At 42.7% G+C, this 14139-nt stretch overlaps 1 protein-coding gene and 1 non-coding gene across 2 annotated transcripts; both read right to left on the minus strand.

Moving 5' to 3' along the window:
• Positions 1–1429: 1429 nt before the first annotated feature.
• LOC125521909 (protein NRT1/ PTR FAMILY 2.3-like) lies at positions 1430–5180 on the minus strand. Its single transcript, XM_048686970.1, has 4 exons — positions 4973–5180; positions 4630–4847; positions 2505–3052; positions 1430–2420 (listed from the first exon to the last, which is right to left on the minus strand). The coding sequence occupies exons 1-4, from the start codon at positions 5079–5081 to the stop codon at positions 1610–1612; spliced, it is 1686 nt and encodes a 561-aa protein (XP_048542927.1). The 5' UTR covers positions 5082–5180; the 3' UTR covers positions 1430–1609.
• Positions 5181–5239: 59 nt separating this feature from the next.
• Positions 5240–5321, minus strand: TRNAS-GCU. The gene has a single exon. It is a non-coding gene; the product is annotated as a tRNA-Ser (tRNA).
• Positions 5322–14139: the final 8818 nt, after the last annotated feature.

Below are 14139 nucleotides of genomic sequence, written 5' to 3' on the forward strand. Positions count from 1 at the left end.
CTGAGCTCGGGCAACCAAAGCCGCTCGCTCCGCGGCCATCCTGACCTCTTCAGCCGCTAGATTCTCCTTAGCCTGTGCCATCACTTCGCGTAGCCGTGCCACCTCCGCGTCATGCTGAACCTTATCCGCCAGCTCCATTACAGCAGTCAACAGGGCTGTCAACTTATCCATGAGGTCCATTAGTGTCTGAGCCGGGGCGCGCGGGGTCTCCTGACCCGGCTGCTGCCGACTCGGAGGTTATTGCTGCCGTTGCTGTGGAATTCTGACCGAGTTGAGTGCCAGCCATGAAAACTCCGGCCCGATTCGGCGGCTCAGAGAGGTCCGGAATACTGCTGCCATCGGAACAGCCCCCAAGCACGCCATCTTGCAGCTGATACAAAGAATATGTCTCGCCTGACGACTCACCGTCGGAACAGATGGCCGTCTCACCACCGTCCACGGATCCTTCGGAAAACTCACCTCCATGGATGCAACCTACAAAGGTCCGCTTTACGGCGGGTTGGGCCCGGGCGGATCTCACGCGCTGAGCCGTCTCGATGATGTTGGTGCAGACGTCCGGCTCAGGGCCCGATTCGCCGATCCGGCCGATGAAGACATGAATTCCGCCGAAGGGGACCCGATATCCGTACTCAATTGAGCCGGCCTCGGGGCCCCAGCCTTCGTCGTCGATGTAGAGCTTGACGCGACAACTCTTGGTCATCTGGCCCACATCGTATCCCTTGAGCCCTTCGAAGTTGCCCTTCAAGAACTCAAATCCACCGTGCGCTGGCCCCACGGTGGGCGCCAACTGTCGTGGAATTGTCACGGCAGATGTCCTAGCAAAAGGACTTAGTCGTAGGGCCATCGTAACTAGGAAGCTTAAAGGGGTTAATCGGGGCAAAGGACACGCGAGGTTTTATACTAGTTCGGCCCCTTGCGATGAAGGTAAAAGCCTACGTCTAGTTGTGTTGGAATTGCTGGGGTTTCGAAGACCAGGGAGCGAATATGCTTGTCCTGACTTCGAGTTGTTGTTTCTTGCACTAAGCCGCCGCCGGGTCGTCCCCTTATATACACGGGTTGACACCTGGCGGCCTACAGAGTCCCGGCCGGCTCATAAACGTGTCCGGCTCGGTGACGTCTTCATATGCCTTTCCTTACAACCTTTCTTTACATATGGCGGTTTACAATATTGGGCCTTTAAGCCGCCTAGGCTTTAAGCCTTCTACAAGTCTTAATAAACTGTCACTTTGAATATTACTCGGCTTCTTTTGTAACCCGCCATTAGGGTTGACCCGGCCCCTTCTGGGCGGGTCATACCTGGTAGTTATAATCCCAACACGTATCAATAATTACAATAAGAAGTATTTATCTAAAAGAACCCGGTGGCACAAATTTCATGTCCTCACATAAAATTTGTATTCATAAAACAATTCGTTCTCAAAGATTAATCTTAAAGAATCAAAATACACCTTTTATTTACAAAATGGAGTCAGTACATTATCATTTTGTTCCTCCTTGCTCTACCCAATACACCCATTTTGTACTGTATGAATGAGAAGAGAAAATTGAGAATTTTGGTAACACATATTGCCAGTATTTTTCATGGACAAATCACACATAATATCCTTGTCTACATTGCCACCCTCGTCCCTCGGCTATGGTACTTGTATCGCCAGACGCAGACGAGGAAGTAGCCAAAATTGAGTGTCGCTGCCACCGCCAATGTCCAATACACGTTGTCTAGCCTCCCTTGGTCTATGTTCCCCGGCAGCCACGCCGTGACCCGCCTCACCACGTCTACGAACACCGTGCTTATGTAGAACCCCATCGCGATGAGCAGCGGCGCCATGGCCGTAGCCAGGCTCCGTAGCATCTTGGGGAATTCCAGGTAGTAGAAGGCCATGTTCCCAGGGAAGTGCAGGGCCTCTCCGGCCCCGACGATGCTCAGCGGGAGCAGGAGCCACAACACGGACATGGGCGCACCGGGCTGTGCGCGCATGCTGCCAAGCCTCCGGCGCTCCACCAGCGCGGCGGCGACCATGCCTGAAACGTTCACCACATGGCCGAGGCCCACGCGCTGCAGCGGGGACGCTGGGGTGCCGGTGATCCTATGCCAGAGAGGGAAGACGGCACGGTCCAGGACCGGGGTGGCCACAATGAACCCGACGAGGGAGCAGACGGAGATGGCCCCCGCCGGGATGTTGAAGTGTGGTCCGAGCGAGCGGTCCATGGCGAGGGCCTGCAGGATGATCATGCCAAGCATCACTCCGATCGACACACTCACCATTATGCCGGACGACCACAGTGGGAAGACGCTGAGGAGGGACTTGAGGTCCTCGACCTGCTGCACCGTGCACAGCCGCCAGGCGCCACGGCCTGATTCACCCCGTGAGCTGTCGCTTCCAGTTGCTGCAGTGATCATGGCAGCTCGATTCAGAAATCTGCAAGAACAAGATACAATGAACGATTAACCAATCCAGAGGTAAAAAGTCTCCTGTTCGGGAAACAGCCAACTCCCTACGTACCTTAAGGTTTTACTTGGTGCCCCGTCGCTGCCGGATGTCACGAAGGCGCCGTCTCCTACGTTGTACCGCACACCACCATGTGCGTCGACTTGGACGCTACCCTTGCGCACTGCAGCCACGACGACGCGGGCCAGGTCTGTGTAGGGGCTGCCCTTTGTTACGGGCATCCGGTAGTACCGTGCGCCCAGAAGAAGCATCACCAAGCTAAACGTCGATGCAGCGAGACAGACACCGAACCCCACGGCCCATGACACGCCGTCCTGGATGTAGACAATGGCCGTGTCCCCAACGATGAAGGAGCCGTAGAGGAAGACAAAGTACCAGTTGAAGAAGGTGTCCTGCTCGTGCGTGCTGGCGAACTGGTCCGCACCCATTGTTGCGATGTTGAAACGTGTGCCTCCGGTGCCAATGGCAAGAAGTAATATGGCGGCATACAGCACGGCAAGTTGCCCTGGGGATCCGTGCTGGCACCCGACGGTGGACGATGATGTGCAGTGTGGTGGCCGCAAGGATGGCAACGCTGCGGTGAGCGTGAAAAAGACGAAAGCCTGGATAATGACATACTAGTTAATAATGCATGATCTTTATAGTTGTATTGCTAATGGTTTGTTCTTCTATTGCGCAAAAAGGTAAAGAATGCTGCAAACAACTAAGTGACTATGGACTAATTATCGCATCCATTTTGTTGTAATAAGACAGTGCCGGTGTTGCAAACATATAAAGGTTATGCTGCAATCGTGTTTCCTTTTTGTTATGGTCAGATGTTATAGTTAAATGACGATTTATTGCTATGTTGCAAAAGTGGAACCAAATATTGGCACCATGAAGAAGAATTGTCGCAGTGAGTTATTTCTCCAGAAGCTAACAATTTGCAAATTTGTTTTTGCACTGTACAAAAATTGATATAATAATCACTATAAAGTTGATTGTAAACTGGGGGTTTCTCTTTCAAATCTCTATTACCTACAGAAATATTCGTGTGTAAAGATCCTATTAACAATCCATTCATGTTTTTTCAGGCTGCATAATTTTTTCACTTTGGAGTTTGGATATGAAAGTGATCAGCGAATGCATCCAGCTAGTTGCATGAAACAGAGTTTTTATTATTTGAGAGCATGAGTCAGAGGTCGTATTTGTCATTTTAACGTCGCACAAACGCGTCATGGTCATGCATGCATAATTCTTATGGTTATGTTGATAAACATATAGTGACATGATAGCTACACATCGAACATTGACATGGCTTTCTTACATGACAGGAACATTTCAGTAATAGTGCTACACATCGAACAATGAGTTTCTTTTATTCACCGAAAAATGAAAGGAGAATCCTACAACGGATTACATAAACCAAATGACAGTTAAGACGGTTCAAAAAAGAAGAAAAGACAAGAAAAAAAATCACATTATAAGATGTGGCTCTGACCATTAATTCTTTGAACAGCTACTACTTATATTTCGGTTTCGCTCTGTGAAGGACCACTGTGTCTTACATTTGAAAAGTTGTTATCATCTCTCACTCAAAGGAAGGCTGAATAATAACTTCAAAAATAAAGCGACAAATTCTGAAGATGTAGTTTGGCGTTGTGTTTCTTTCAGGAGGTGGTTGATATATAATCTTAAGAGGCATATTGATTTGAACATGCCTACAAAAATATTTAAGAAATCATCATCCTTTACCTACATATTATCCCTTGAAAAAACCCATTATATCTCCACCACAAAAAGAAGAAGAGAAAATCATTTTATCTACTCCATCCGATCCATATTAATTGTTGGGTCATAGGGGGTAATTAACTTTTTTTGCGAAAAGGGCGTAATAAATTTGGTAGTTGGCGTCACACGTACTGTGTTGCCCCACTTCTATAGCTTCCATGTAACTCGAAAGGGTAATGCTACGTCTACGTAATAAAATTACGTATATTACGTAAAGGGCAACGTGAATTCTATTGATTGGAGAAGGGGGGGGGGGGGGCGAGAATTATTTTAGGCAGTTTACGTACACACTTACGTAGCTTAACGTAGATGAAGCAACTTCGATCAGGAAAAAGACAACGCAAAGCAAGGCAGATCGAAGACGGATCGTTTGGAGGGTGCAGCAAATTAAATTGGTAGCGGGTCGGACCAGGAGGTTGATGACGGCACCAGCGAGGATGACGGGGAAGGAGCCGAGGTAGGAGTCGGCGAGGACGGCGCCGGCGACGGGCACGAGGTTGAGGGAGCCGCGGGCGACGTTGGCGATCTGCGCGGCGTCGATGCTCTCCACGTTGTACTCCTTGAGCAGGTACACCAGCAGGTTGTTGGTCGTCCCGTTGACGGCCAGCCCCAGCCCCAGCATGCTCCCTGCTCACACAGAGACGGAGCGAGTGATACATACATACGTCTAGTCGTCTACACAGATTGTGTGTGTGTGTGTGTGTGTGTGTGAGAGAGAGAGAGAGAGAGAGGTCTGCACGTATGTACCGTACCAGCTATGAAGGGGAGAGTGATCCATCCTCCTCGCTCTCTGCCTGGTTTCTCTTGGGCTTCTTCTTGGTCGACGACAGGCTTGAGTTTAGAGTTAGTGGAGCTATCCATCTCCAGCTGCTCTTGATCCTAGCTACTTAATTAGTTTGGACTTTGGAGTCTAAAATGGGGCTCGAGATAAACCACACTGACCTCCCATGGAGCTACTGGTATATATATATACACTTGGAGATGAGTATTAGCTTCTGGGGCAAAAGAAAAAAAATACACGACGCCTGAGAGATTCGAACTCTCGCGGGGAAACCCCATGTACTTAGCAGGCACACGCCTTAACCACTCGGCCAAAGCGTCACATGTGAACAATAATTTTCCCATTCTAAATATATTTATGTCCTTTCGGAAAACAAAGATGTGCGTCGAATAAGTGACGCTAGCTCCTTTTGACACATTATATGTCTGCTACTGTGGAACTTTATGAATGATTATCACGAAGTGCGATGTTCTGTTCCGCACGATGGATGGCAGAGGGCGCTCCATCCGATGCCGATCAATGGATGGAAATGGCATGCACGAATATATGCTAGCTGCACGTACAAAGGGACGCACCCTTGCTCTCTATGCAGTAGCAAAAGCCAAAGCCAAAAGAGTGATCGTTACTATACTTAGTAGTCGCATCTTGCTGATATAACAATTGGATTTGTATTCGCCGCTTGCACGCACGCATGCAACAAAAAATATATGGAAAAAGAAATAATATAATTGATGGGGTTGCTCTGTGGTGAGGCCGAATGTGAGCATGTTGACATAAACATAGATAGTAAGGATCAACTATTGGTTTATGTTGGAAAACAATTCCACATTTTGTAGAATCAAGTATGCACCACAGATCAATATAGAATCTACTACATGGTAAAAACCAATCAGATAGGCGAAGATGAGCTTAGTTGGCTTGCTAGTTTCTCTCCAATATATGTTTTGCAAGTTGTAGTGAAAAATATGGTAAATGGGTTTTTAAGTTTAATTTTGTGCAGAACCTTTTATATCAGAAATAAGATCATGTATACACGAGATGAAACCAAGTGATCAGATGAGTTTATCACATAAACAAATCCAATGATGAAAAACTGTGAATTTGCCACATTTCCATGTTCATAAGTAATCAATGCTATTTTAATGCCATGGACATGTTGTCAATTTATTAGGAACATAACTTGCATTGCATTTGCAAATTGTACAATTTATACTCCACAACGTTCTATAAATATGCTTACATAATAATATACTAGAAACCACTATAAAGATATTGGTTAGACATTACACTTTATATATGTTTGCCATGATATTAAAATATACACAACACATACATTAATGTTATGTAGGTAATTATACAAATTATACAAGTAAATATGAAAACTATACTCACTAATATTGTAGTATGACAAAAAAAGATTAAATAAGTAAAAAAGTTTGGTATAAAATATTTGTTTTAATTCACCATTAGTTCCCCTCTTTTCTATATGTGTGCCTTGCAGCTCCCTCCGTCCTCAATCTGCAGCATCATCGACGTTCATGTCTTTAGGACTGCGTGTAATATGAGTTGAGTTGAGTGGTGTATTTAATTGTGTGGATGATTTTTGTATATATAACAAGCCCGCACTCACTGCTCATTCAGTAATTCGTTATAATAAATTAGTTCAGTAATTCGTCTCGATGACATATGTATGTGTCGCAAAAACAAAATGCATTAGAGATTGTGTAACTAGATAGTATGAACTTGAGTTCCATTGTCCTCAGACATGAAGATACTTCATACCTTTGTTAATCAAAAAATGATTATATGAACTTGAGTGCTATTTTTGCTCGGTACTAGATAGTATTAACTCGAGTTCCATTGTCCTCGGACATTAAGACGCTTCGTACCTTCGTTTTCTTTTCTCGATGTAACCCACGCATGTACTGCATATTTAACACGAAGTCATCGCCTCTAACGAGGTAAGACGTTCCACCTATTTCTACACACCTTTCTATCTACAACGTAATACTGAGTTACATGCCAATTATGGTGGCGCTTCTATGGAATTGGGCTTAACGCAAGAATTTGGCACTGTTTGTTGTCAAGTATGTCTAGACCAGGCTAACAATGTCAAGTCAGGTGAATAATGTGCGGTATATTGGTATTATTGTCCATTAGAGTTCCAATGTTATTCACCAGATAAATATGACCTTAAACATCAGGAGTATTGGTTGAAACAGGTAAGTCTGTTTTTTCTGTGAGTCTATATTATCATATTGAAGCTATTGCCCTAACCTTATTTTGTTTGGATTGGTGTCAGAATTATCTGATTCTTCCCGATTCACGGATTTGATCCTGATTTTCTCATGAATTTTTTATATTTGAAATAAGACAGCTTATTATTTAGTTACGAGCACTTTATTTGTAGAATAAGGAGAAAAATGGTGTTTATAATTGGTCGCCGGTGATTTTTAATAGCAGCAGCAAGACATAGGCCATACGTGTACATATGTCCTTATTGTATGGGAATGAGGAGAAAAACGAGTGCTTATGGATGATTGTTAGTGATTTGAATGAATAGTACAAACAAAATACGGGTCATGCTTGTACGTGTTACCATTCTACATGTAATGCAAATGCAATGTCCTAATATTTTGAACAACAATAGAGTTGATGGGTTATAATTCTTGAAAATTTAAATCATCTCTACTCCTGCATCTAAGTTTTCAAGTGCAATTTATTTTATTTCTAGCCAAATTCCCTCTATTATTGTGTTGAACTTTTTAGGGAAGGTGACCAAGGAGCTCGTGGCAACTGTGTCGTGCCTGCTCTGGCGCTCCCTCGACTCGCTGCCAACGTCGCAGGTGGTGCCACAGCCGTGCAAGATTATTATGGGGTCCAGTGCATGGGCGCCAGGGCAAAGGTGCTAGAGCTTGGTGTTTACGTGCGATGTTTTTTTTCTCCTGTCGCAACGCACATGCATATTTGCCAGTAAGAATAATGGAAGAAGACCACATCAGGCAGTGCACTATTCACTAGTAGAAAACATGGCTCTGTTTTGAGCCTGCCAAACCCATTAGTCCCGGTTCAGTCACGAACCAGGACCCATGGGGGGCATACATCCCGGTTCATGCGCCCAGGGGCCCGGCCGGGCCTCGGGAGGCATTTGTCCCGGTTTATGTGGACCCATTTATCCCGGTTCTAGGCACGAACCGGGACCAATGAGCCTCGCTCCTGGCCCACAGCCAATGGTCCTGGTTCGTGCCTAGAACCGGTACAGAAGGGGGGCCTTTAGTCCTGGTTCCTGCCACAAACCGAGACAAATGAGTTGCCTATGTATACCCCCTCACCGGCGAGCAGAGCAGTCCACACTGCTCTGTTTTTTTGGCTGGCGAGGGGAGGGCATTTGGGTGCTCTAGCTCACCTCCTATGCACATGAGGTGTTCGATGAAATGCCCGAGCCACGCTAGTTAAGTTTTGTCCTCTCAAAGCTCGACCTCCGAGCTCCATTTTTCCCGAGATTTGTCTAGGTTTAGCGGTCCGTCACGCCCCGTCCCCATATTCACTGCCGTCGATCGCTTGCGCCGATCTCGTCGCAGGCACCACCACGGCGAGCCTCTTGTTCTCTTCTTTCTGAAAGAAAAAAAAATCATACGTTAGATAGATACTTATCTGATATTTGATGTCTACTACACAACCTTCTTCTTGTAGACGTTGTTGGGCCTCCAAGTGCAGAGGTTTGTAGGACAGTAGCAAACTTTCCTCAAGTGGATAACCTAAGGTTTATCAATCCGTAGGAGGCGTAGGATGAAGATGGTCTCTCTCAAGCAACCCTGCAACCAAATAACAAAGAGTCTCTTGTGTCCCCAACACACCCAATACAATGGTAAATTGTACAGGTGCACTAGTTCGGCGAAGAGATGGTGATACAAGTGGTATATGGATGGTAGATAAAGGTTTTTGAAATCTGAAAATATAAAAAGAGCAAGGTAACTAATGATAAAAGTGAGCACAAACGGTATTGCAATGCGTTGAAACAAGGCCTAGGGTTCATACTTTCACTAGTGCAAGTTCTCTCAACAATAATAACATAATTGGATCATATAACTATCCCTCAACATGCAACAAAGAGTCACTCCAAAGTCACTAATAGCGGAGAACAAACAAAGAGATTATGGTAGGGTACGAAACCATCTCAAAGTTATCCTTTTGGATCGATCTATTCAAGAGTCCGTAGTGAAATAACATGAAGCTATTCTTTCCGTTCAATCTATCATAGAGTTCGTACTAGAATAACACCTTAAGACACAAATCAACCAAAACCCTAATGTCACCTAGATACTCCAATGTCACCTCAAGTATCCGTGGGTATGATTATACGATATGCATCACACAATCTCAGATTCATCTATTCAAACAACACAAAGTACTTCAAAGAGTGACCCAAAGATTCTACCGGAGATTCAAGACGAAAACATGTACCAACCCCTATGCATAGGTTCATGGGCGGAACCCGCAAGTTGATCACCAAAACATACATCAAGTGGATCACATGATATCCCATTGTCACCACAGATAAGCACGTGCAAGACATACATCAAGTGTTCTCAAATCCTTAAAGACTCAATCCGATAAGATAACTTCAAAGGGAAAACTCAATCCATTACAAGAGAGTAGAGGGGGAGAAACATCATAAGATCCAACTATAATAGCAAAGCTCGCGATACATCAAGATCGTACCACCTCAAGAACACGAGAGAGAGAGAGGGATCAAACACATAGGTACTGGTACATACCCTCAGCCCGGAGGGTGGACTACTCCCTCCTCATCATGGAGAGCACCGGGATGATGAAGATGGCCACCGGAGATGGATTCCCCCTCCGACAGGGTGCCGGAACGGGTCTAGATTGGTTTTCGGTGGCTACGGAGGCTTCTGGCGGCAGAACTCCCGATCTATTGTGTTCTCTAAAGTTTTTAGGGTATATGGGTATATATAGGAGGAAGAAGTACGTCGGTGGACCTCCGGGCTGTCGATACTCTGTGGGCTTCTTCTGGTCCAAAAATAAGTTCCGTGAAGTTTCAGGTCAATTGGACTCCGTTTGATTTTCCTTTTCTGCGATACTCTAAAACAAGAAAAAACAGAAACTGGCACTGGGCTCTGGGTTAATAGGTTAGTCCCAAAAATAATATAAAAGTGCATAATAAAGCTCATAAACATCCAAAACAGATAATATAATAGCATGGAACAATCAAAAAAATATAGATACGTTGGAGACGTATCAAGCATCCCCAAGCATGATTCCAGCTCGTCCTCGAGTAGGTAAATGATAAAAACAGAATTTTTGATGTGGAATGCTACCTAACATATTTATCAATGTAATTTTCTTTATTGTGGCAAGCATATTCAGATCCATAAGATTCAAGACAAAAGTTTAATATTGACATAAAAATAATAATACTTCAAGCATACTAACTAAGCAATCATGTCTTCTCAAAATAACATGGCCAAAGAAAGCTATCCCTACAAAATCATATAGTCTGGCTATGCTCCATCTTCACCACACAACGTATTCAAATCATGCACAACCCCGATGACAATCCAAGCAATTGTTTCATACTTTTGATGTTCTCAAACTTTTTCAATCTTCACGCAATATATGAGCGTGAGCCATGGATATAGCACTACAGGTGGAATAGAATGGTGGTTGTGGAGAAGACAAAAAGGGAGAAGATAGTCTCACGTCAACTAGGCGTATCAACGGGCTATGGAGATGCTCATTAATAGATATCAATGTGAGTGAGTAGGGATTGCCATGCAACGGATGCACTAGAGCTATAAGTGCATGAGAGCTCAAAAAGAAACTAAGTGGGGTGTGCATCCAACTCGCTTGCTCACGAAGACCTAGGGCATTTTGAGAAAGCCCATCATTGGAATATACAAGCCAAGTTCTATAATGAAAGATTCCCACTAGTATATGAAAGTGACAACATAGGAGACTCTCTATCATGAAGATCATGGTGCTACTTTGAAGCACAAGTGTGGTATAAAGGATATTAGCATTGCCCCTTCTCTCTTTTTCTCTCATTTTTTTGTTTTTTTGGGCCTTCTCTTTTTATGGCCTTTTTATTATTATTATTTTCGTCCGGAGTCTCATCCCGACTTGTGGGGGAATCATAGTCTCCATCATCCTTTCCTCACATGGGACAATGCTCTAATAATGATGATCATCACACTTTTATTCACTTACTCCAGAATTACAACTCGATACTTAGAACAAAATATGACTCTATATGAATGCCTCCAGCGGTATACCGGGATGTGCAATGACTCATGAGTGACATGTATGAAAGAATTATGAACGGTGGCTTTGCCACAAATACAATGTCAACTACATGATCATGCATAGCAATATGACAATGATGGAGTGTGTCATAATAAACGGAACGGTGGAGAGTTGCATGGCAATATATCTCGGAATGGCTATGGAAATGCCATAATAGGTAGGTATGGTGGCTGTTTTGAGGAAGGTGTATGGTGGGTTTATGGTACCGGCGAAAGTTGCGCGGTACTAGATAGGCTAGCAATGGTGGAAGGGTGAGAGTGCGTATAATCCATGGACTCAACATTAGTCATAAAGAACTCACATACTTATTGCAAAAATCTATTAGTTATCAAAATAGAGTACTACGCGCATGCTCCTAGGGGATAGATTGGTAGGAAAATACATCGCTCGTCCCCGACCGCCACTCATAAGGAAGGCAATCAATAAATAAATCATGCTCCGACTTCATCACATAACGGTTCACCATACGTGCATGTTACGGGAATCACAAACTTCAACACAAGTATTTCTCAAATTCACAACTACCCAACTAGCATGACTCTAATATCACCATCTCCATATCTCAAAATAATCATCAAGTATCAAACTTCTCATAGTATTCAATGCACTTTATATGAAATTTTTTATTATATCCCTCTTGGATGCCTATCATATTAGGACTAAATTCATAACCAAAGCAAACTACCATGCTATTTAGAGACTCTCAAAATGATATAAGTGAAGCATGAGAGTTCATCTATTTCTTCAAAATAAAACCACCGATGTGCTCTAAAAGATATAAGTGAAGCACTAGAGTAACAACAAACTACTCCAAAAGATATAAGTGAAGATCAATGAGTAGTCAAATAATTATGCAACTATGTGAAGACTCTCTAACATTTAAGAAATTCAGAACTTTGGTATTTTATTCAAACAGCAAGCAAAACAAAAGAAAATAAAATGACTCTCCAAGCAAAACACATATCATGTGGCGAATAAAAATATAGCTCCAAGTAAAGTTACCGATGAACGAAGACGAAAGAGGGGATGCCTTCCGGGGCATCCCCAAGCTTAGGCTCTTGGTTGTCCTTGAATATTACCTTGGGGTGCCTTGGGCATCCCCAATCTTAGGATATTGCCACTCCTTGTTCCATAATCCATCAAATCTTTTACCCAAAACTTGAAAACTTCACAACACAAAACTTAAAGTACAAAATCTCGTGAGCTCCGTTAGCGAAAGAAAACAAAACACCACTTAAAGATACTACAATGAACTCATTATTTATTTATATTGGTGTTAATCTTATTGTATTCCAACTTCTCTATGGTTTATAAACTTTTTTACTAGCCATAGATTCATCAAAATAAGCAAACAACACACGAAAAACAGAATCTGTCAAAAACAGAACAGTCTGTAGTAATCTGTAGATAACGCAAGTTCTGGAAGCCCAAAAATTCTAAAATAAATTTCTGGACGTGAAGAATTTATCTATTAATCATCTTAAAAAAGAATTAACTAAATATCACTTTCCAAATAAAAATGGCAGCAATTCTCGTGAGCGCTAAAGTTTCTGTTTTTTACAGTAAGATCAACAAGACTTTCCCTAAGTCTTCCCAACGGTTCTACTTGGCACAAACACTAACTAAAACATAAAAACTCAATCATAAAATAGGCTAGATAAATTATTTATTGCTAAAGAGGAGCAAAAAGAAAGGAACAAAAATAAAATTGGGTTGCCTCCCAACAAGCGCTGTCGTTTAACGCCCCTAGCTAGGCATGATGATTTCAATGATGCTCACATAAAGGATAAGAATTCAAGCATAAAGAGAGCATCATGAAGAATATGAATAGCACATTTAAGTCTAACCCACTTCCTATTCATAGGGATTTTGTGAGCAAACAACTTGTGGGAACAATAATCAACTAGCATAGGAAGGTAAAACAAGCATAACTTCAAAACTTTAAGCACATAGAGAGGAAACTTGATGTTATTGCGATTCCTACAAGCATATGTTCCTCCCTCATAATAATTTTCAGTGGCATCATGAATGAATTCATCAATATAACCAGCACCTAAATCATTCTTTTCATGATCTACAAGCATAGAAATTTTATTACTCTCCACATAAGCAAAATTCTTCTCATTCAGAATAGTGGGAGTATCATAAGAGACTCGAATACTATAAATTGTTTCCACATTAAAAGAGTAATGTTCAGAAAAAGGGTAATCATAATCATTACAAGTTTTATAAATATAATCATCACTACTTTTTATAGCATACGTATCATCACAATAATCATCATAAGTAGCAACTTTGTTCTCATCATAATTGATTGAAACCTCTTCCAAGATAGTGGAATCATCACTAAATAAAGTCATGACCTCTCCAAATACACTTTCATAATTATCATAATGAGATTCAACATCCTCCAAAATAGTGGGATCATTACTTCCTAAAGTTGACACTCTTCCAAACCCACTTTTATCAATATAATCATCATAAGTAGGAGGCGTGCTATCATCATAACAAATTTGCATATCAAAACTTGGGAGGCTAGAAATATCATCTTCATTGAACATAGCATCCCCAAGCTTGGGACAAACATTAATTGCAGCAAATATATTTTCAAAAATGTCATTCTCATCAAACATAGCATCCCCAAGCTTGGGCCTTTTCATATCATAAGCATAATCACTCACATCATTAATAGTGTGGATAGCACCGATAGTATAGCAATTATCATCATCACAATGAGTAATAGGAGCAACATCCTTTGGGAGGGATACCTTTTTACCTTTGCTTCTCCGTCTTTTCTTTTTCTTCTTCACA

The sequence above is a fragment of the Triticum urartu genome, chromosome 7 (genome assembly GCF_003073215.2).
Source record: "Triticum urartu cultivar G1812 chromosome 7, Tu2.1, whole genome shotgun sequence".
In the NCBI taxonomy this organism is placed as follows: Eukaryota; Viridiplantae; Streptophyta; class Magnoliopsida; order Poales; family Poaceae; genus Triticum; species Triticum urartu.